The 24,502-nt window shown below is 38.3% G+C and overlaps 1 protein-coding gene across 1 annotated transcript; it reads left to right on the forward strand.

Moving 5' to 3' along the window:
• Positions 1-6,801: 6,801 nt before the first annotated feature.
• On the forward strand, positions 6,802-8,026 carry LOC6568137 (general transcriptional corepressor CYC8-like). Its single transcript, XM_032740672.1, has 2 exons — positions 6,802-7,420; positions 7,866-8,026. The coding sequence occupies exons 1-2, from the start codon at positions 6,811-6,813 to the stop codon at positions 8,024-8,026; spliced, it is 771 nt and encodes a 256-aa protein (XP_032596563.1). The 5' UTR covers positions 6,802-6,810.
• Positions 8,027-24,502: the final 16,476 nt, after the last annotated feature.

Below are 24,502 nucleotides of genomic sequence, written 5' to 3' on the forward strand. Positions count from 1 at the left end.
ATTGGTGAAATATAATTTATCTGTGTATGATTTAAGAAAATATGTTCAAATTTGATTTTATTTAGAAACTTAGTTCTCTTAGTAGTTTCTATCCTAAACGCCAATATTCATCAAATAAAATTGCGAGTTCTTTTTTTACGCGATCGACCAAACAACCAGACAGACTCACACAAATAGTTCGAATCAGTTCTTAGACCTGGTTAAGAGTATGTTTACAGTTTATTTGACCAACCTTATGATACCCTTTCTAAGCGCTTCAATAGGTTACAGGGTAACATAAGAAAAAAATCACATTGCGGGGGTTGTTGTCGCTCGAATGCCAGACAGGGACAGCTAGCTGCATGCATGTACAGTTGCCCACACAGTCGAGAGGCAACAACAACAACACTTGGGCGACAGACAGAGTGTGTCTAAGTAAGGCGATGATCGGCCCACGATGCGTCGTTGGCAGCGACGCGTCGGAGCAGCGGCAAAACGGAGCGAGCACCGAAACTGAGGCAGGCAGGCAGCACCAGCTTTGGCTCCAAACAGTTTTTCAACCTCAGTTGAAACGCAAAAACGCAACCGGAAGGAAATTATCGGCTAAATAGTTATATACACAAATATATATATATATATAAATATAGTTAAAAATCGGTTCGCTTTCGATTTACGCGCCAGCTGCATGAGATCGTTAGGTCTGCCAAATAGTTGCGTGTTTCAAATCAAAATGGCATAATCTCGACCGATCCCGGACAACAACAGCAACCATAACAACAACAACAACAGCAACAACAGCAACAAGAACAGCAACAGCATCATCATCTTTAGCCGCTTATCGCGCTTATCTCGCGCATTGAGCTCGTCGCGTAATCGCAGTAGCCGGCGCGCGCATCCTTTGACTAGCTAGCGCGGCTTTTCTTTATCGCTGCCTGGCCATCTCTCGGCTACTACTACTACGTGTAGTCCAAGTCGCAGTTGGAGCTGAAGTAGCAAGTCGCAAGTCGCAAGTCGCACGTTGCAAGTCGAAGCTCGCGCGTGCGTCGTCGTTTTGGCCCGCCTTATAATTAATTACAAACGCAGTCGCAGATCGGATGCAACTTCTTTTCTTTCTTCCCCGTTCTTGCTATCTCTTTCCCTCTCCCCCTCCCTCTCTCCATCTCTATCCCTATCTCTCACACTCTCTGGCTTTTGCCGGCATTTGCCAGAGATGCCGCTGAAAACTTCTTATTTACGCGCTTTATCTTGATTTCACCACAGAGAACAAGAGAGTGAGAGAGAGAGAGCGAGAGAGAAAAGGCGCAACCCTTCTTCGTCCCTCTTTGCGTGTGTGTGTGTTTGTGTGTGTGTGTGTGTGTGAATCTGTTGTGCTGCTCCTCGCGTGCATCGCAGCGCCTGCATCGACGACATCTGATTGCCTTTTTATGGCGGGTAAGTAGCTTGGCCCCAGCACCATTCAAAAGGGGTCTATTGCCTGGGCTTAGCTGACATCTAAACAAGTCTATTAATGGGCAGACCAGAAAGGCAGGCCAGCACCCAGTTCACAGTATCCATTTGTTGCAAGTTGCTTGGATTTTTGTGTCTGTGAATGTTTATGGGCATTTCATTTGGCGGATTATTTTTGATTTATGCCGCATTTTAATGGTAATTTTTATTAGATGATCGCACAGCACAATTCAAAGCATGTACTCGAGTCAAGTGAATGAAAAGGATCAACGAAAATGAGTGCAAAATGCAAAAAGGATTCAGATCAGTGATATCAAATATATATATATGACTCACGAATACTGGGTTCTTTTTAGTTATTTTTCACTTATTTGGCAGTGAAAGCAATATTATTATTGATTTGTATTCTAATTCAAATATATATAATATATATTTATATATAAATATATATTTAACAAGTATACGCTGGTATAGTGATCTAAAACGCATATGGAATCACATTAGATCATGGAGGGAATGATTCAGATTCAAGTTTTCTAAATGAAAGTTCTAGAAATTATAATAAACAAATACTGATATTTGAAATGCAAAAAAAAATATGCAAAAACACTAAATAATATAGCACCTGAATATAATCAAAAAATATAAACAAAAATTAAATATTTAAAATGTTGAGAAAGTTTGAAAAAATTAGACCAAGAAGATATTTATTATGATAAGGAAGTTAGGAGAATACATACAATGAAATAGATTTAATGTCAAGTTGGTAGCTCCATCAAAGAATATACCAATTATAAAATACGGCCAATTAAATACAATGTTTGGCAAAGAGAGATTTATGGACAGCAACACTCCTCCATTGGCTGCGTAGCAAATCAATTAGATGGGCAATTAACGGTCGTAGTATCGCCCACAAAACTTCTCATGTTTGTACAGTTGCAAATGCCAAATGTCAAAAAGTGCGCGTGTGCCACATGAAGTCAAAGGTCAAGACGACAACATGAGGAGCCACAGCTCGCAACGAACTGTATGTGTGACTAATTAAATGGGATTCTTGGCTTCGGTTTACAATTTTACTTGCAACATTACTTAAAGTTAGTACAGCAACTGGAAAACATTTTCTGCAGCAGTTTGACATTTGAATAACAGCGAATGTATGCTGCTACAAATACCAAAGTTGAAACGGTCAACTGGAGTCGCTCTCTTTGATACTTCGCCATTTTGTGACTCTCATTCGAAAGGTTTTACGATTGAATGAAATGCGAGGAGTTCGAGATACATTCCCCGCATGACGTCATTATGTGAGCTTTTTTCATTGATGGCTGCATTTTATTCATTCATTCATTCATTCAAGTAACGCCATTTGCCGCCATTTTGCACACCCGGGCACCCAATTTCAGCAACACTTGCCTTCTGCCAGATGCCTGTTGCCTGTTGCCGGTTGCCTGTTGACTGTTGCCTGTTGCCGGTTGCCTTTTGCCAGATACAACTAACTTCCCACTTAGCATCCAGTTGCTGTCATAGCAACACACACCCACACACACACACACATTTCAGGCAGCCAGGCAGGCAGGCAGGCAAGCAGGCAGCTAACCGCAAAGGGCAAAGCGCCATCGGCATTCACAAATATCCTGGTAATGCTGGCTCAGCTCTTTCATACAAATTTATAGCTCAGTTCTCTGTGCTCTTTGATTCCTACTATACTATATATAAACTGTTGCGTTTAATGTGTAGATGCAACAGGCAGACGATGTCGTTTTCTATAGCCCAGGGTATATACAAATAGTAAACAGTCGAGTTGTTCTTTAGTAATCTAAATAAACTTATTTTAGATTTTATAATGCAAAATTACGAGCGTTGCTTTAAATCTTTATTCCTAAACAGTCGATAATTTCATTTATTTTTGTCAATAAGTAGTTCTATTAGCCAATAATCCAAGTACAAATATGTGTTAAGATACCGTAGATTTTGCTAACGGGTATCCGCCAGTCAGGCACTCTGGAGTGAAGAACTCTCTTGGCTGTTTTTGCTATCTTCAGGCAAACGGCGTTGTTTCCTAGGCAACCATAACCATTTTCATAGGTCATCAGGAATGGACTACTTATAATTAGTTGGTAGATTATACTTAAAGTATGTATCGATTCATAACTTCAATAAATATATATATATATATGTTCTACAATTAAGTGCTGACTAAAAAGATTGCTGGAGTTTTGATATGAATTGATATAAGTATAGTTGTGGTATTAGCCTCACCACCGATTGCTCATGCTTACAGGGTACTTGGCAGACAGTTGTAAATCACTTTATAGGGTAACTAGCTAATAACCTTATTATTCTATTGTATCTAGGGACACTGCTCAATTATGCTTTGGCATTGTGGGCGTTTAATCGCATCTATTAGCATATGTATATTCGTACATAGACAAGGCATTTTCGTAGTCCGCCTCCGACATTCTGGAGAAGGGAAAGCATTTCGAGTGAAATTCCTTTTAAAACAAAAACAAAATATTTTGCAACGCCCACACTCAGTTTAGTCAGGCAGTAGGTTCTTGCCATACAAATAGACCCCCACACAGTTGGGAAGCGAAATGCCAACTGGCACGAATCAACAAGTTGAAATGCCAGTCTGAAAAATGTACTTCTTCTGTTATCCTTAATGTTGCAATATTTTGGTTGATTCGTTTATTGTTTCTCTATTCTCTCTCTTTCTCTCACCATATCGCTCTCACTCTCACTCTCCCATTTCTCTTTTCAATGGCTGGCAGTTGCCATATTGTTGCCTGCTCATGCGATTATTAAAATGTGAAATGATATTGTTGCTGTTACTTATGGGGCGTAGTTGCTGCTTTTGTTTGGCCGCCTAATATCCCATTCTTGAAGCGCTTTGATTGATGCTCAACTTTGACCTTTAAATGTCAAATGGGATGTGGGACTTCCAGTTTATTGCTGTTTTTCCGGCATTTCCTGCAACTCTAATTGCTGTTGTTGCCATTGCCTTAGCTGTTATTGGTCTGGTCCTTGTTGTGGGTGTTAACATTTAACATATTCCAGGGTCGAAAATTCACATATAAAGCTTTTGCAATTCGTAGAATTCAGCATCCCAAAAGGGCAAATTCTAAATATCCAAACATTCATCAAAATGTAAAAAGTCAAGAGCTTTTCAATCACAGAGCAATTTTTATGCTACTTCAGGGAATTTGTAAAGAAACTTTGAATGATCTTCAGAAATTGTAAATGTCATGAAGATGTCTGAAATAAAAACTTATTATTATCAACAAAAAATGTATTACCTTTGTTTTGCTTGCAATTACCTTACTACAAAAATATTTAATAAAATCAAATTCGAATTATGTATATTTATAAGAAAAAAAGAACAAGTGCAAGTTCAAACAAAAACCTGTTAATATCCTGCACTCAGCATATTTTACAATTCGACCTGTTGCTAATTAGCGTATGCTTAACATCAAACATTACGCATACGCAGCATGAGCCCAACATATACGTCATTCAGCACATTAATTGGCAATTATCAATAGTTGTTTCAAGTAGCACGAAAAGTGAAAGCAATTGCTTATATGATAAGCAACGTATGACGCTATATGAATATCTATATATTTGCCAATTATTACGTAGCTAAAGGAATCGTTTAGATAGAGAGCACATCAGTTAATTAATGACTCAAATACGTTGACAATTTGTTAGGCCACTTCACAGTCGAACTCATACTCTCTCTCTCTTTCTCATTCACTTTTACTGTCTCTCTCTCTCTTTCTCTCTTTCTCATTCACTTTTACTGTCTCTCTCTCTCTCTCTCTCTCTCCCTCTCTGTCTATCTGGCTTTATCTCTCTCAACCCACACGCTGGCTGCTTCGACAGGAGCTGCCGCCGATGTGCGCCTATTCCAACAACAAATCGAGAATGCCGGTTTTCACTCTCATCTCATCTCATAACTCTCGCATCCAAAATGCGAGTATCCACCGTATAGGAGCAGCCGAGAGGTGCACGAACATACATAGAGCATTAAAGAAAATACATACAAAAAAAAAAAGCGTAATATGTGATAATATAACGAAACACAAAATAACAATTACATTGATACAACTTTTCATAATGTTGTTGTTGCTGCCTTTGCTGTTGCTCTTGTTGATGACGAAGCAGACGCTTTTCGGGAATTTCGTTTCGTTTCCGATGTTGACGCCAACGCACCCGACTTGCCGCTTCTGCCTCTGCTGTCACTGTTGTTGTTGTTGTTGTTGTTGCAGCTGATACGATTTTTCACCGATGTCGAGTTTTCCATTTTCATTTTCAATTTTCACTGCTCGCACGCCAGTAGCGCATTGACGGCTCAGCAGCTCGTCTCGGCTGCTTTCGATTTCACTTTGCCACCCGCGACGCCGTCAATCATTTCAAAATTAACAACAATTTTGCGAACGCAACGCAAAATTCATAAAACTTGAAAAGAAATTTTCAATAGAAACAAAAAATGCATATCGCAATAATGATTTGATAAAAATAGTTTTTGTGCCAAAGAGTTTTTATGTTCGAATGTTAAATAAAAAATATAAATGAAAAAATATAAAAAAAATACAAAAAATATCCGTCGGAATTTCTACAAATTGCGCGACAGTTTTTGAATAAACATATTTATTGAGAACAATTTATCTTAATTTTCTTCGTATTTACAATTTTGGATGGTCAATTTTTTAGTGAAAACAAATATATATATTTTTAAAAATTAATAAATTATTTAGAGAATCTAGAGATTAAAGTCCAAAAGTTTTTTGATGTATTTATAGATGATATTTGTATGAAAACCAAACTTGAAGAAAGATATAGAAAAGGTAATAACAAAAGGTGAAACTATTATTAGATGAATACAATATAATTTCTATTTAATGAATATGTAATAGATTTAGTAAAAGGATTATTTGTAACCAACTGTCAATTCAAAAGCTTGCTCATTTCAAAATATACTAGTATATATAACGGATAGGGTCAGCAAGCAACAGGTTTTAGGACCTAAACAAATGAAATTGCTAACAAGTTTTTCTCTTTTCACTTACAGATCTCCGCAATAATTATTCAGTTAATTAACATAATATCAAGAAAAAATCACCACTTAAAGACTGATTTAATGACAAGTGCAAAAATCGTGTGAAAAATTCAATCACAAATGTGAAATGTCAATCAAAACAAGTTTAACTTAAGCCCCTGAAATATGTGTAAATCTTAAAGCAAGATGTATAAATTCCGAAGCTAAAACAAAACCAATGGAGTCAACTGTGCTGATGCATTTTTGTTTTTCTTTTTCGTTCGGTTGCATTTTCATTTCAACAAGATTTTCATTTTCGCTCGATAACAACGCGTACAGAAGTCATAAAAATGTTGCTGACAATGAGGCGGCAGAATGAACTGATAAGCAGCCAGCAGCATTCCACACCCGGGACGATCACAAGCACAGCCACGCCTTCACCGCCTCCACCCTTGCACACAGCGGCAGCAGCCCCATCCACAGCATTAGAATCAGCGCCTGGATTGAGTCTTGTGGCCACCACATCAACTGTTGCACAAGATTCACTAAATACGCCCACAACGCCAGTGAGCCGCAATCCTTTGCAGTTTGCTGCACAACCCCCACCGCCACTTGCAGCGCCCGGCGTTGCGCCCACTTTCAGCTACTACAATAGCAACAATAACATTGCTGCTGCAGCTGCTCAGCCTGCTACAAGTTATTTGCAGCATCTACCCCAAGCTACAGGCAAGGAGGAATTGGACGAGTACGTGGACATTTTACAAGTGCAGCAACTATTGCTGGATTCGTCAGCGGCCGCCGCAGCGGCAGCTAACCAGAACGTTGCTAATCCTTCCCAAGAGCAGCAACAGCTACAACAACACCAGCAACAGCAACAACAACAACAACAACAACTCTCTAAACCACGACCGCGCATCAATCTACAAAAAGCATCGGAGTATGCCGCCCAATTAGCGCAGGGTAAGTTCAACCCTTCGATGTGTGAAAGAACTCGGAAATAATTATGGTCTTGAGTTCAAAAATTGCCACAAAACTAAAATCAATTGGCATATAATAGGAATATTAGCAAAAATATAAAACACTTAAAAATCTCATTTTCTTTTTTTGTTGAAAAGAATATAAAATAACAAAGATTTGAGCAGCGAGAGTGATCTATTAAAATAGGCTTTTTCTTTTAAGTACTTCATATTTTGAACAATCTTATTTCCGATAGAACTCAAATTTATGATTTTATGAAACTCTTTTTCCAAATTCATAATTTAGGAAGGCTTCTTATTAAATAGGTTTCACTGACTAAAATAATAGAAACTTAGCTGAATTTTCATAGAAACTTGAGCAGATTTTTTTCTGAGTGTGACTATTGTTGTATTGAAATGCAATACTCATAGATTACTTTTCCTAACAGCTGAGACAACATCGCCTGCATCGCGTCGCGTATTGCTGGACTACCCGAATCCGTATCTGTACGGCAATCATTATCATCACACGCCGCCAAGTGAGGACCTTGTGGCCCTTTGGTTTGGCAGCAATGGAACAGGTGAGTCATTCAGTCCCATATACATATAGAGAGAGATATATTTAGAGAAGTCGATATGCAGCAGACCCCCAACAAGTGCAGCATTTAATTAATAATTACCTCCAGTCGAGTGTGAATAGTTGTCATAGGCGAGTGGCGCGAATGCATTCATAAGTGTATCTGCCAGATACGAGCTGCCAACACGAAAATGCAATAAAACGGCTAGTTGCGAAGTTAGAAGGAGTTGACTTCGAAAATGTAATACACTTTAAAAAATAAGGCATATATATAGCGCATTAAAATATCAAAATTCCATTGCATAAATTGTTTTAAAATAAATTTAAGACACCTGAAATATTCGCCGATTGAGAGCATTACATGTTTCATCTTCATAATTGAATTTTTCTGAAATACACCAGACATATTGATGATAAATGAGATCTTATTGATTAACTCCTCACTCTAACTTTTTGGAAACTTTAGTCATAGATCCTTATAAAAAGAGTTCCATAAGCTTCAAAGATACTTTCGCTCATGTCAGTTTCATTGAAATGTATTTCTCAAACACTTGAACCGATCGAACTCAGTTAATGCGAGTGTATTCATAAACATATTATTTTGTCTCTGGCATTTGATGGCGCCTCGTACATATTTTTGGCTGTCTCATTGCATAATTCACTGGCGACTGGCGATGTTGCTGGCGTCAAGGGGCCGGTCTCCATGTTCCATGTTCCATGCTGCAGTTACTCAAAATTATCGTAGTGCGGCTATAAATTGCCAAAATTAATCTATGAATGAGCTGACAGGCCGAGTTGTCTGAGTATATTATATTATTCTTCAAACTCTCCTACCCCCCTCTCCGACCATCTCTCTCACTCACAGTCTGTTGCTGTGTGCAATAACTTAATAAATACAAAAAAATGTGCGCACTTTAATGCCGGTCGCTTGTAATATTTGACGGCGCCTTCAATGGATAGCGTTCTCTTGCAGTCGACGACGCTCTTTTTGAAACGTTGCCAAAAACTTGAAATTGAATTCGCAAATGATGCAGCGCATTGGCCCCCAGCGCCCTTTCGCTATTTTTTTTTTTTTCATTTTTTTTTCTTGTTTTTGCCATGGCAATGGGCAACAGGTGTTGGCGCAGGTCTGGTCGACCACCGCTCCACTCCCTCTCTCTCCTCTTCTGTCTGTGGGGGCCACTTGGAAATGCATGTAATGGTCGATGTAGTCGTCACACGTTCCATCGATTACTCTGTCTGACGTTTTGGGTTTGGTCGCCGACTTTGCGGCTCTGCCAAAATTAAGTCAGCGCCAAGACCACCCAAAGTGTGTCAATGTTGCGTCTTTCTATGATGTACAGATCGAACCAGATTGTGCACAGAATATGATCTTCCTCACGTAAACAATAGCTATAGCTATTTTTATTATTTGTATAGTCTAGCTTATAGGGAATACATTTAATTTTTTGTAATTGTGATCTTTGCAAATTATTATTATTATCTATGAATGAGAAATTTGATTTGAAAATTCACCATAAATTGTATATATGAAACCATATTTAGCTGATGATCCATTTAGCAACTGCTTGAATATTCCTCTTTTTTTTTAAATCTAAAAATAGTTTGGCATTTCATAAAATCCGTCTAATCCCGCGTCTAACCTTCAAAATTAATCTATTTGCTGACAGTTTTAATGACATATTTTCCCATGCTGTTCAGCAACGAATCATTTTGGTTTGAAATGACAATCTTTTGCTAAGGTCACAAAGAATTGACTCTCAGGCTCGCATATGCTGTAACAAGGTTATTTAATTTGCTCATTTTGCAACAGTTGCCACTGATTCTGATTGTGATTCTGATTCTGATTCTGATTCGGACTATGGTTTCAATAGTATTTCCCCCTTTAAAGCGACAAGCAGACCAGTTGCTGTTAAGTACTCGTATTTCCAAGATGCACACAAATTGCCTTAATTAATTAATATCATAAATACGCGACGGCGCTTAATTGTCGAATGGAGCAGCAAAAACGTCGCAGAGACACAGCAAAAATAAACAAAACAAAAAAAAATCGGTCTCTCATGGCAACGCTAATTAGCCAGGAAATGACCCCAGCTGACCGATCGGCAGCAGAAATTGCAGCCACAGTAGTCACACAGCTGACTGACCCTAATCGACAGGAAGCTGACTCAATCTGAGCAGCAAAACACAGACAGACTGACTGACAGACGGATAGTTAGACAGGCCATGGCCATATTCTGTTGCACTTCAGTTGCAATCAATATTCATAAATCTCTTTCACTCCGTCTCTCAAAGGTTTACCACCAATTAATAACGTGACCCGTTTTATATATGCGATATATATATATGTATATATATATACAGAATCAAGCTGGGTGATCGTTTCCAATGAAAATCACACACAAAGCCTTTCAGCGTTTGTCAACAACGTTGACACCACAACAAACTGGCAAACTTGCAACTGGCAGCAACACGAAGCAAACTGCCAAGAAAACTGCAAGAAAATTAAGGCGACAATCGGCGCTGGGGCAACCTTTGCGCCTTTGTGCAACGGAAATCGCTGACATGGACCACACCAGAGCCAGCAGCAGCAGCAGCAGCAGCAACAGCAACTCCATGCCGACTACTGTCTGCCTGTCGTCTCAGCAAGCCATTGAGGCTTGCCTAATGTTTAATTAAGGTGATTGCTGTGCGGTCACTTGAACGTTGTTGTTGTTGTTATGGTTGTTGTTGTTGTTGCTGTTGTTGCAGTTGCTGCTTGAGGTTGCTTGCTGTTGTTTGGCTGACAACAACACCTCACGAATGATCACCAAATTGGTTTGTAAGGATCTAAGCGTGCTTCGCTCGCCCATGTCAAACACTTTGGGCCAAAGGACATCAAACCCCGATCGTCCCGCTTGTTCTTCCCCCCCTGCTCGGCCCAAACGCCATTGGCGCTGATTGCCAGACAGGGCCCCAGCTTTAATGAAGATTAATTGCAATCAGTGCGCCAGTTGAGCGGCGATTAATTGCAGAGCTGGTGAAAGAGAGTGACTTGCACAAATGGAAATGAGCTAAGGAAACTGCAATATTGGCCTAGACTTCCTCCTAGGCGGCACTCAACCTACAGTGCTGATGATGTGCATTGCCTGTCAGTGCTGCCAACATTTGACAAGCCAGAAAAAAGGCTAGCCTTAAAGAACCATTTTGATATTTAAAAACCGTTAAGAGTTTTTTTAAATTTCAAACAAACAGTTTGCCACTGTTTTTTTCCTTGAAGGCGTCTCATTGAAAATGCTTAAATTCGTCAAAGAATCCGGGTAGAGGGAAGAGCTATATACTCAGAAAGGACACAATTGATTTAGTCCCCAATTATAATAAAGCTGATTATTATCAAGAATTTTAAAACAGATTGCACAAAAAATACGTATATTATTCATTAATATATTTACTTTATATGATAAGTAACAGAACTTGCCAATTCAGTTAAAATTTCGATGGCACTTAAAGTAGCCACATTAGAGGGGAATACAAATGAATGGAAAGGGGCACCACTGTTGCCTGCTCCTATGTGAGGCAAATGTATGCCTCTGCTTCTGCCTCTGCTTCTGCCTTTGCCTTTGCCTTTGCCTTTGCGTTTGCCTTTGCCTTTGGTCGTGGCTTTGTGTGCGGTTCACAAGTTCACAAGACCTCACGAGACGCAGTTGCGGGCAACTTAATTGCCATTTACATGGCAAATGTTGAATGGCGTTTGCTGCCGGCTCAATACTTTGTTGGTGGCACAATGCAGCTGATGAATTGCACTGGGAGAGTTGCCAAACTGCAATGATTTGTCACAGTTCTTCTCTGTGGCTGGAGCCACTACCAAAAGCATAATGAATCTGGCAGACTCATAAATTTGACCAGCAAAACGGAGCGAATCAAAGTTTATCAACATTTCTTGTGTGGGCTGGAAAAGTGTGCCATGAATGGATCTGATGAGCGAGTCATAAACATTTTCTATATTACTTAATATGTTTTATTTATTTATTTATTTATTTATTTTTTCGCATTGTCACCTGCTGCCATGAGTTTCGAACTGGCGCCAGTCTATCAACCAGACTCTGTCCGACGTCTCGGACCGGCCCAAACAAATTAAATCAAATGTTTATATCAGAAAACCGCAACACGTGGGCAGTTATATATATATTTTTTTTTTAGTTTTGTGGTTTGCATTTAACTTTGCTTAAGTTATAATTTGTGTATCTGTATATCGCTTTAACGGCTTTCAAAGTGAACGCCACTTTGGCATCATATTGCTAAAAATAGAGTCATAGCTCAGAGGCCAAAAGTTGGTATGGAGTTATCCAGTATTACATACGAATGTATTTATATAAACTTGTGTGGGTGCCGAGCTACAGAAGCACTTTGAAGCACTTAAATGCAGTCCTAACTTACGAGTAGAATTGAAGAAACTCACAATGGAATCGAAAATATAAATATATATATATATATATTAGCGATATATTTCATTGGATGCATAGTATGGTATTCATAATACATGCAAGAATATTAGACAATATACTAATATATATATATTAATAAATAAAAACTGTACTGCAACAATTTACAAGTCAAATAATAGCTTAATATATATTAATAATAGCAGTCATATTTTGTTCCTTAAAAGTTGTGAATGGGTCAAGTCTCGACGGCGAGAAAAATATGAATGGTTTCAGGTCATCATTGATAGACGTCGCCTTGCTTTTTAGCTACTCGAGATAAACATCAGCCTGAAGATATGCCCACGCAGTCGGCATTAACCTGTTGGCGCCGTCGTTTGTTAAAAGTTGGTAGTAACCCACGCGACATAAGAAAAAAAGTAAAAAAAAAAAACCAACTCAAAACTAAAAACAAATCTAAAAACCGCAAACAATCATTAAAACAAGCAGCGAATAAACTACATAGAAATTTGTTTGATTTTCATTTGCAAAAGCAAACCGCAAATGTATTTGGGATTTGCATAAAAAATTGCTGGCAACAAATCGAACATGAAAACCGGAGAAACACACATCAGAGCCGGAGCCCAGCCCGAGTTGATTTCATTCATGAGCTCCATTCATAAGTTGTACATTTCTAGTTTAAGGTAAGCCACCAAGCGAACAACACCTACCAGTAAACTATCAACTACCAACTTGCAGCCAACGACTGGCTACTTGGCAACTGGCAAACAGCAACTGGCAACTGGCAACTGCATATTATTTATAACATTTTGCAGTTCTTTTTTGGGGTCACATGTTGGCGTGTGTTGCAAATTAAATTTGCAAATTATAGGCTGTCGCTTCGGGTTTCCGGTACGACAAAAACAACAGCGATGCTGCAAGGCTCTCTCTCTCTCTCTCCTTCTCTCTCTGTCTCTCTCTCTCTCTGGCCTTAGCTTTTGAGAACGCTTCAAATGTGTGGCAGCGCAAACAAACTCAGAACTAAGATTGAGCCCGTTTCAGCTGCACTTTATCACGCACTTGGCCCCGCTTGACAAGCTCAATGGATATTCATACAATGCAAATTCCCCCAAAACACCGCCACCCCATCCCACCCCACAGTCCACCCACCCAGATTCAGCTCGCCAAAAATGGCACAATCAACCAAATGGTATCGTGCACATTTGAACTGTCATGCCACAGTCGGTTTCAGATTCAGATTCAGAGTCAGAGTCAGAGTCGCAGTCAGAGTCAGAGTCACAATCGTCTGACATTTGAGATTTGAGGCGAAGTGTCAGTCACTCCTCAAAAGTCCGTTCGTTTCACTGCTTCACTGCTTCACTGTAGAGCGCTCGAGCCGCACAACATCGTGGGCTGTTTAGACTCTTGGCCAAAGAGATGGTTTACAAATATGACAAATATGATTTTCTCTTAAAACTTGTACGAATATTTAATACTCTTGCCTTGATTTATGATAGTTACTGAGTGGTTTCTTTATTGTCTAAATAAAATGTGTATAAAATGTAAAATACAAGAATGGGCCTTAGACAGCTAAGGGAATTTGTCTAAATTGTATATAATTCATTATATATATGCATATACATTTAGAATCCTCTTACTTACAAATTGAAAACATTAATATTGTTATAACTATAAATTGTAATTCCCAAATATGTTTATTTCTTTTAGGGAATTCAAAAAGTGAATCTCATCTCAGAATTTTATTTTTCGTATAATTCTTTTCAAGCGTTTTGTGCAAATTTTGCTGTTCAATTGAAAACATAAAATATATTTAAATATAAAGTTCCAATTTATATAGATTAAAAATTGTGAATAAGCTTCTTCCCAACTTATTGCCTTGCAAGCCGAATAACTTGGCTTGTAGAAGTGTATCTGTATCTAAAAAAGGGGCAGTCAGCCAGTGCACAAGATTTCCAACTAAATTTGGTAGTCAAATAATTTACATGAACTTTATAATGTTTATTGTTCTGTTTGATGTTGCTATTATTATGTACTGTTGTTGCTGTTGCGTGATTTGAAGTTTTTTGTTATTGTTTTTGTTTTTGTTTTTTTTTTTAGTCACTTTTCTTGGTGGGCGTAACGCGCGCGCAGCTTTCGACCCACTCATTTTTTTTGGCGTTTACCTTTTTTAGTGCCGCTTTGGAGGAGCCGCCACCGATGTTGTTTTTGCTGCTGTAGCTGCTGTTGCTGCTCAGATTTGATTGGTCAATGGTCAATGGTGGTAGCCAAGTTTCAAGTGCGTTTCCCACTGCTCTTGTTGGCTTCTCCATGCCGCCACTTGACATATTTCAATGAAGCACCAACAACAACAACAACAGCAACAGCAACAGCAGCAACGAGCGTGCGTACAAAATTCAAAAATAGCCGCATCGCAGCCGAAAAAAGAGAAACACACAAATTACGCGCATATTTTCTAATGAGCTCATGCGCGCCATGGATCGACATGGTTCGAAGCGATTTGGCTCGCACGGAACGGCCAAAATTCCCCCAGCCGATCCACACAGCTCCTGCGCTGTCACCAATTGACAATTTCAAGTGTACGTGTCTAAGATTTATGCCTGCTTTTCTCATGCATAGTACACAAACATGCGCACATTTGTACAAAAGGGGGGCTTTTGGGTTGATTATGGAGCAAAAGACGTCCGAGCTGCTTGCCAAGTTTTTCTTATTTTTTTCCTCATTCTTTTATTTTTCCGCTGGTGTAGATATCGTTAGCACAAAGCCAAATTTTGTCTGCTGTCAATGTTGAAAGATGCGACGATTTGTGACTGAACAAACAGAAAGCAAGCTAATTAGTGCTGCTAATGGGATAAGTGCTTGCTTGATATATAAACATTTACACAAATGTATCTACATACATTCATATGTGTAGACATTTGGTATATTAACAACATGTAAAGAAAGTTATGAATTTGCTAAACTAAGTTTAGCTCGACTTTTAAAAATATGTTCTAATCGCAGAGTGCATTTAATTTGACAGAAATTCAATGGGACAACCAGCTTGAAATGCAATCGAAAATTTTAAATATGAAGTTCGTTAGCCTCCCTCTCTCTCTCACACACATACACTCACTCTCTCTCTCTCTCTCTCTCTCTCCCATTCTCTATCTCTCTCTACGAATCACAAGCTGCTTCAGAAAAGGTTTGAGCAGCGCGTCCTATTTTCAAATAGACATTGATCCTAAAGGATAAACTTCAAGTTCAAGGATACAAAATACCCATAAATTACAATTTCAGAAACAAATTTCCAATTCAAAGAGTGCATTTTCCAAAATCATATATCAATCCGAAAAAAAGAAGTGTTTGTGGCCAATCAAATAAAAACTGGAAAACTTTCAGTTTTCCTCAAATTTTCCAAATTTGGAGTTGATTTTGCATAATCTAATACGTTGAGCATCCCACAATTGTTTGAAAATGAATAAATGAAACTGCCAAATTTATAAGAGCTTGTCAGATTGGCTTTTAACGTCCCAGCATATACGAACACATATTGACCTGTGGAACCCACTTATGGCTACAATTCTATATGTATTAGGAAGTTCAACTAAGCAGCGAAGGGACAAAAAGAAATGAGATATTGTTGTCCATAGTATGGAAATGCATTGCACGCAATCAAAATACATTTATTAAACAATCTGTTGCCCAACAATCGCAGGCAGTAGTGGTCCATTAACAAAAACCGTTTAAAGCCAAACAGCTAAACGCACTTTATAAACTACATATATATATATATATATATAGATATAAAGACATATAGACATTCTGTACTGCACATCCTCTAATCATACACAGAAACACACACACACACACAGCAACAACAACAACTGCAATCAGGCCACCAAATCGCAACGACTTCAACTGCAACTGGAACTTGCAGACGACGACAGCAGCCAACAAAGCCAACAAAAATTGTACACAAAGCTACTTACTTTGTCAGCAGCCCCCGCAAAAATAAGAAAACTAATATAAAATAAATAAAAAGAGCCAAAAAAATAAAAAAAAAAATCTCCGCTGCGCCAGTTGCAACAACTGTGAGGTTTTTTTTCTAAGCCGACACGCGTTGACTTTGGTTACACGAAAGCAGCAGCCTCCAAGTCACCACAACTCTCTCCGACGCGCCTCCTCAGCATACTGCTCTTGGCTTGTCGCTGTCGGTGGAAGCTGCTGTGACTTCCTCGGACCTCTCGCTCGCACTTGGTGACATTGCGCACATTTGAACAGTGGAACAAATTTGCAGCTGATTTATGTAAATCGCCATCGAGCGCTTTTTTCGGGCTCCAATCAGCGCGTTGTATTTGCGCCTCAGCAGTTTGCTTGTGCATTAAATGCTGCTGCTCCTGCCAGCTCCTGCAGTTGCTCCTCTGCCGCTGCCTGCAGCTGTCGGGCGTTATATTGTGCCGTTATTTGGCCCAAAACTTTGCGCTACAAAACTGCAACTCATTCAGCACTAAACAAAAAATGAAAAAAAAAAAAACCTTTTCGTTATGAATGAAGCTGCCCACGCGCAGCACCGAAAAAAATAAATCCAAATAACAACTAAGGCTGCAGTCGACGTCGACAGCGGATGTTGTTGCCGCTGCTGCGGTTTCTGTTTTCAATGTTGTTGTTGTTGTTATAGTTGTTGGCGTGCTGCGCCCCATTCATTAAACGTATTTCAATATTTTTGCTTATTTTTTACACTCTTTACCCATTAAAAACTTAGTAAAAAAAAACAACAAAATTTAGTCAAGTTGACGACATCTACGAACGAAGCAAAGAACGTATAAATATTCTTGATCAGCACGATGAACCGAGTTGAAACTGATATGCCAGTCAGTATGTAATAAAATATGTGTGCTCAAAACATTTTCAAATGACAGCTCAATAAACACAGAATAATTATTTTATTTAAATGATAACTGTGTGCCCAAAACATTTGATAATGTCAGCACAATAAACACCAAATAATTTATGAATCAAAAATATGAAATATGAAATAAATTGTATATAAAGAAGATACTAATCAAAAGAACTTGTTACTGCATAAATGATACCCACTGAATTAGTGGCTCAAAATGAAGGTTGTTTCGTTCTTATACTTTTTAAACAAATATAACAGGGTATCTTCTAGTCGGCTCGCTTATAATTATTTGGTGGTGGTGCGACCTATTGGTCTCAGGCGCAGGCGCAGCGGTCGCTGCCAAAACTGCAGTTTTGTCGCTTTTCATGCCAAAAATCGATCAACGCCGCCGCCGCCGACGCTGACGTTGCGTCGTGACAAGCGAGTGGCAGTAAAAATTAAATAAAAAAAAAAAAGACCAAGTCGCGAGAGGCACAGTTATGGTTTTTTTTTTTAATTTTTTTTTCTTTTTTGTGCTGTTGGCCAATATTCAAATGCAATTTATGTCATCGTCGTTGCATTTATGCATGCATATATGACGTCAGCTTGGCCATGGTTGTGGTTAGTGGTTCAGTGGTTGCGATTGCTGTTGCTGTTGCTGTTGCTGTAGTTTTATTTTGCTGTTTACCAGCTATAAAGTTGTAATGCCCGCCAGCTGTGTGAGAATTTGGCTTTTGCCAGCGCCTTGACAGCAACTTGAAAGCCAAAGCAAAACACACAACATTGCATACCCATTGTCGGAATCAACTCAACATCTATCAGAATACGTGTAAAGCATTCCATAATTAAGTTGGTGCTTAAATGTTTATGTCGTATATGTAAATATATGTATGTTTCTGTGTGTGTATGTGTATGTGTAGGCAGAAACCGCTCCTTATGACTCCATATCATTAGAACTATGCTAGAGACAAAGTACAGCTGAGGAAAGTTTGCACTTTTTGCATGGGCTCTAAAAAACGCAACATTAAATTTATAAAGATACCTAAGGCTAATAAAAATACTAAGATAAAACTGAAATGAAAAAATCTTTAAGAAAATCCAGCTCAACGCAGCTTTTCTGCATAGATAACGAATATCCATTATAATATAATTCTCAAGTAATACAGAAATATAAAATAATAATAATAATATCGTAGAAAAATACAAGTATTTTTTATGTCTCCTTCAGCATATTATATTTTTAACGATCCTATCCATTTCTAATCATCTCAACAAATTTTCTCACAAGTGCCAAATTTGTAATAAAGTCATAAAGGTGGGAAATTTATTACAAGTCAGCTAGAGCCCACGAGATTGTTCTACAGTATTCTGTAAAGCTAACCAAATAATATGTCTGTTTATGTCAACTGCTTTAGTGATAATCTTGAAGCCCGAAATGGGAACACATAATATTTAACTTTTAACGGCCTCGATCAATACGTGACACCGTGAACTAAACCTTAACGACTTGAAAATATTAGAACAGTCTCTATGGCAACAATGACAGCCGTTGACAATTTTTGAAATATGATATTGTACTATGGACAAAATAAAAATAAAGCTGCCTGCTGATTGCAGTGTATGAGTTTTCACTGACCCAAACAAAAGTTGAGAAAAGTTTCATTCATTCATAAAATAAGCAAAGATTTGGAAATGTATTTTTATTGAATGCATCAAATGATGTTGAAGCATTTGACAGTTAATTTGTTTGCATTCACTAAAGTCAGGCTTTAGACGCTTTCCGGTCTTCCTCCGATCGAATACATCGAACAACATGATGCTAATGCGGTTCCGGTGTGCGTGGCTAATGGAGACGAGCCAGTTGTATATCGGCTCCAACTGCCTCTTAGCCATGGCCATCAATTTGCATTTGCTGCCCACGTTTCCCGAGTCTCGTGCCCTTTTGGCACCTGGGTGCATAGATCTTTGTTTGCTTGCTTCATTCACTCATTCATTTCATTCATGATTTCATCATGTGGCGCACAACGTGGGCGCATTTCTGTATTTTTGTATTTTTTTTTTCTAATTTTTTACTATTTCATTCATGAAACCAAGTCGGACACGCGCGTGCCCTGCCCTCAACTCGGCAGATCTTGGCCGAAACTGTAACCGAATACCCAAAACGCTGCTCATTGATTTTATTAGGCTAAGCTGCACGCTTTTGCTTGCCCCGGCACCAACTTCGCTGCTTGCAACTTTTGGTCGCATCTTCGTGTCGCTGTTTTGCTTCGCTTAATTTTAGCAACATTTAACCCACTTTTTCGTTTTGGTTTGCTAATGAAGTGTCAACAACAAATTGAATGTCTAACATTTGTTGCATGTCGCCAGCAACAAAAACAGCAACAGCAAAAACCAACAACAGAAACAACAACGACGACAAGTACAACAACATGTGTGTCTGTATCGTTGTTTAATGCTTTAAATAAATAAATGCGAATGCGAATGCAAAATGTAAAATGTTAAAGTCAACATGAAATGTTGGCCAATCTAAAAGCAGACGAAGTTTTTATGCTCTCAAGAATAAAAGCAAATCATAAATATTTACAATGATTTTTTATTTGAATTAATGCAGTTCATTTTATTCAAAAAAAAATTAGCCATGCCTTTTGCAGTTTTTAAATATTTAAAAAAAATCGAAAAGCTGAAAAGTATCTTAAAGAAACAGATGAAATAAAATGATGAACACAACTGTTGGAGTTAAGATCCCATTTTGAAGGAATCATTCAGTGAAGCTGTACAGCATTTATATATAAACGCATTTATCGATCAGAACAATATATTCTTCATCTGATTATCGCTATGCTTTGACTGCCAAGTGTATAATAATATAATTTATGCCAATACGTAGCCGACACGTAGGCCCGTACACAGGGCACAGTTTCATTCATTGATGGTGGCTTAGTTGTTGCTGTTGTCACTGTTGCAATCACTGAACATCGCTTGCCAAGTGTGTCGCAGTCTCAGTTGCCGTTGGCGTCGGTGTCGGCGTCAGCTGCATCACAAAGTTAAAAGCAGCGGTCAATTTGCATACAACAGCCGCCGTTTTGTGAATGAAAAGTTGTTTTTTTTTTTTCAATTTTTTGATTTTTATTTTTTTTTTGTTGTTTTCTTATTTGGCCGACAACAACAAATTAAAGCGGCAACTGCAATAAATTGTTGAATTTTATTATGCTGCGACGTAGATACGTAGATACAGGGTGCTGTTGCAGCAACTGCCTACGCACTGACCGCAGCCCACACACGCCAAGTATCTGTAAGATACGCAGCTCAGCAGCGAGTCTCTCTAACTACTTGCGGCTGTCGTGCGCCATGTTGCGGCTAATTCGATTTCTGCATTGCCAAACGCTTTGCCAGTCAAAAGCTGCCGATTGCCTTTTGCTACGCCAACACTCACAGATACAGATACATAGATACTTGTCTAGAAGCCTGGTCGTTTTCATTGATGATTTCTGCTTTTGGGAGCTGTGTCTATGACATTTGCCTTGTCAGTGTCAGCTGCCTGCCTGTTTGTTGCTTTGATTCATTCATTCATTTCATTTTTGCCTCGTCTCACTGTTTTTACCCATATTAATTGCTGGGCTTTGCCAAGCCGTGAATGTGATAATAAATTATTACAGCAAAAGACATTTTGCCGGGTGGGCGTCCATTACACAAGAAAAAAGAAAAAAGAAAAAAAGCGAAAGACAAAACACAGATACTTCGATTTATAGCTGCCAAGAGATCCAAGCCATGATCCGCTAAGCTGTTGAGCAGCTTTGTGACCTGGTCAAGTGCTTGTTGTTGGTTGGTTGTTTGGTTTCTTGTCTGGCTTATTCAATTCTAATTCTATTTCCTGTCTAGGTCTTGTGTTAAAGAATATTCTAAGCAGCCAATTGAATATGGCTGCGAAAATTGATCAATTAATTGTACCCATTTACAAGGCTATCCACCTCATAAATAGACAATGCATATATTATACATATGTATGTTATATACTCGTTCAATTACAGCAAAAGACTTGCAGGGAAATCATTTATAAATATATACTAATAGACAATTATACAGATAAAATTAAGCAATAAAAATGTCCATAAGTAGAAGTAATATATTATTTTTCAAAAACAAAATAAAGTAATATCTTGAAATATGTTCAATAATAAATTAAATTCAATTAAAATATGAGCTAAATAAATAAAGTTGTCTTTATTGAAAATATCGATTAAACATAATAAAATATTAATTATTTTCATTAAGATACCAAATCTACATTTCGTAATATTCCAATCACGATATACAACATTCACTTTACAGGTTGTCGATCAACAATATTGATATTGATTCATAGGAAATTATGATCGTAGACACATATTTAAAATGATTATGACGAAAAGATGCTACCAAATAATAATATATCACTTTGAATACAATAGCTTATAGTTTAGCAACTATATAACACCTGTTAATATATGCTGAAATGTATTTTAATTGAAATATATGTAAATTGACGCAACATTGTTGCATATGTTCTGCAGCCAAAAACGGTTTAGTTCTTAAAGGCTACCGCATAGTTTATGGCCTCGACAAGCTTAAAATACAAAAGCGAAAAGATCGCAGCGTACAGCAACTGCCCCCGAAAATGATGACAAGCAGAATGAGAATTTATATGGGAAGCCATAAAGAAGGCGACGCATAAATAACGAGATGCAACCCGGGTGCCCACTGAGGCATGCAACCTGACGTTAGTCTCTTCTTCTCGTCGCACGCGCAACTAATTAAATTAAAGGCGATCGGTCGTTCTGGTTACGAGAATACCGTATCCATAGTTTTGTTGGCCGTTATTGAGGTGGGCGTGAGAGAAAGAGGGAGGACAGAGAAAAAAAAGACGTGAGTGTGTGAAATTTATGTACAATAATTCAGAATGCATTTCAAGTGCGATTAGTTCCCACACCCCACCAAAAACCATTAAACTATGCACTGTGTACTCAATAAGTGGCAACCCACTTGGCTAACCAATTTGGCAACTGAGTCGCGTGGCGACTAAATGGACGCCTCCAGTCGATTGTCTACTGTCTACATCTCTCGATCTGTTTTTGGAGCGTGATCAGCTCGGTTCAGTTCCGTTCAGTTCAATACAGTTCAGTTGACTGAACCCCCATTATGTGTGTAGGACAAAAGCGGCACGCGACCGGCTCACGTCACAGACAACCACCAGCACCAGCACCAGCAGCAGCAGCAGCAGCAGCACCACCACCACCACTACCATCTCCAACGCAATCCTCCACCACCTCCACAAACAGTTACGTAGTATGAGAATTTTTGCGTGCTCTCGCTTGGCATCGACAAGTGTAGGGGACGTTTGTTTGACGTCGCGTCGTCGCGTCTGGTCGCAAAATTTTGCGGGGGTTGTTTGTTTTGCTGTTGCCGGCTTTTATTTGGATACCCTGTAACCTCACTTAAAATGGGTAGCATACAGTTTTGCATATGTATGCAAACGGCAAGGATTCGATCGAGTCTCTACTGATTGAACGGTGTCCGAGAAGACGCATTCCGACGGGATTCGATAAATATATAATTTTTTTCTATATCCGGCCTTGCTTAGGAGGGGTTGGCGTAAGCTGAAATGTGATTTGAAGATTTGTGTAGTTTATTTTTTAACAAACAGACAAAACATATTTCAGGGCACCACAACATATTAAAAAAAAGAAAGGATCTCAAGGGATCTTTAGCGATATTACCCAGAATGTTGACAAAGAAACACATGAATTCAATAAATTCCTCATAGTTTAATACTCCGAAAAGAGAGGAAAACGTGTGTAGAAGTTTTTGGGGGTGTTTCTATGTAAAAATGACTATAAATTTGTATTAGGGTATCTGCTAGTCGTGCATTCTTACCTGTTTGTTTTATTGTTTGTTCACATATGCCCACACACACACACTCTCTCGCACACACATGACACACAGTCGGAAAGCCGGCCGGCCATAATGTCCACCCACCTGTACCGCCAAAATGTCGGTCAGCTGCTTGCGACTAAGTTCAAGGGCAGCCAGCATACAAATAAAAAATATTTAGAATCATTATTTTGTTTTGAGCCTGGGCGTTTTCTTGGCACGCGCTACAAGCGAAGAACGCCTCGTTGACGATTTGGCCCACGTTCTTTAAACCACATTCTGAGCGTAACTTGCACTTTTCTGCGTGTCATTTGTCGCCCATCTTTTTTTTTCTCCTGATTTTTTCTCTTTTATTTTTGACGTGGTCGTCGCCTGGTCGTGTGCCGGCTCAAATAAATCAATAACAAGCGGCCTTTTGCCTGCTGCCTGCTGTTGTTGCACGACGCCTATTGCATCCGGTTCGCCCAAGCTCAGTTTTGATTTCTTTTTTTTATAATAAATATATATGAAATAAAAACATGTATACAAATTGTTTGAACGTATTATGCAAAAGCTTCAAGTACAGACTCAATCAAGCCATTTTATAAGCCATTTTAACATTTTTTATTTTTTTTTTTTGGTGGCTATTCATTTTTTTATTTCATTTTATTTTTTTGCTTGGCTTTTGCAAATCGACGCCTGGCGCATTGTTGGAGCCCCTTGTCAGAAGAGCCTAGCCAACATGGCAGTCAACAAATTTACGACATAATAATTTACATTTATCTGCCTGCAACGAGGCAGCCACAATACAACAACAACAACAACAACAACAACAACTGTCTTGCTATATTTTTGTGCGTGAGGTTTGTTTAGTTTTTATTTGCAATAAAGAGAAATTCTTTTTACCAGGCGACGAGTGAATGCACTTTGAGAACTTAAGTATACGAAGTAATTCAGAAGAAAATGGCGTAGTACAAATTTTAAGCTAATTTTATATTTAGCTGAGAGGTTTCAATTATTTCAAGAATGTACATCAAACTTTTGAATATAATTTTAAATCTGTTGAAATTTGACTTTGCTTCTTGTTTACACTTTAAGAGTATTTAAATTGCTTAATAATATATAATATATGTAATATATATATACATATACATAATATATAATAATATGTAAGGTAATTATATTTATTTTTGTATAATTCTTTATTTTGAAGTAATAAAGTTTTTGATAATTTTTACTCATTTATATAGTTGAGCATTTATTTTCTGAGTTTTTTTTTTTTTAACAGTTAATAAATCAAGTTATGTTTTCTGTCTGTCTGCAGAACTCTGATCCTTGACAGAC

Source organism: Drosophila grimshawi, unplaced genomic scaffold (genome assembly GCF_018153295.1).
Source record: "Drosophila grimshawi isolate 15287-2541.00 unplaced genomic scaffold, ASM1815329v1 contig_311, whole genome shotgun sequence".
Lineage (NCBI taxonomy): Eukaryota > Metazoa > Arthropoda > Insecta > Diptera > Drosophilidae > Drosophila > Drosophila grimshawi.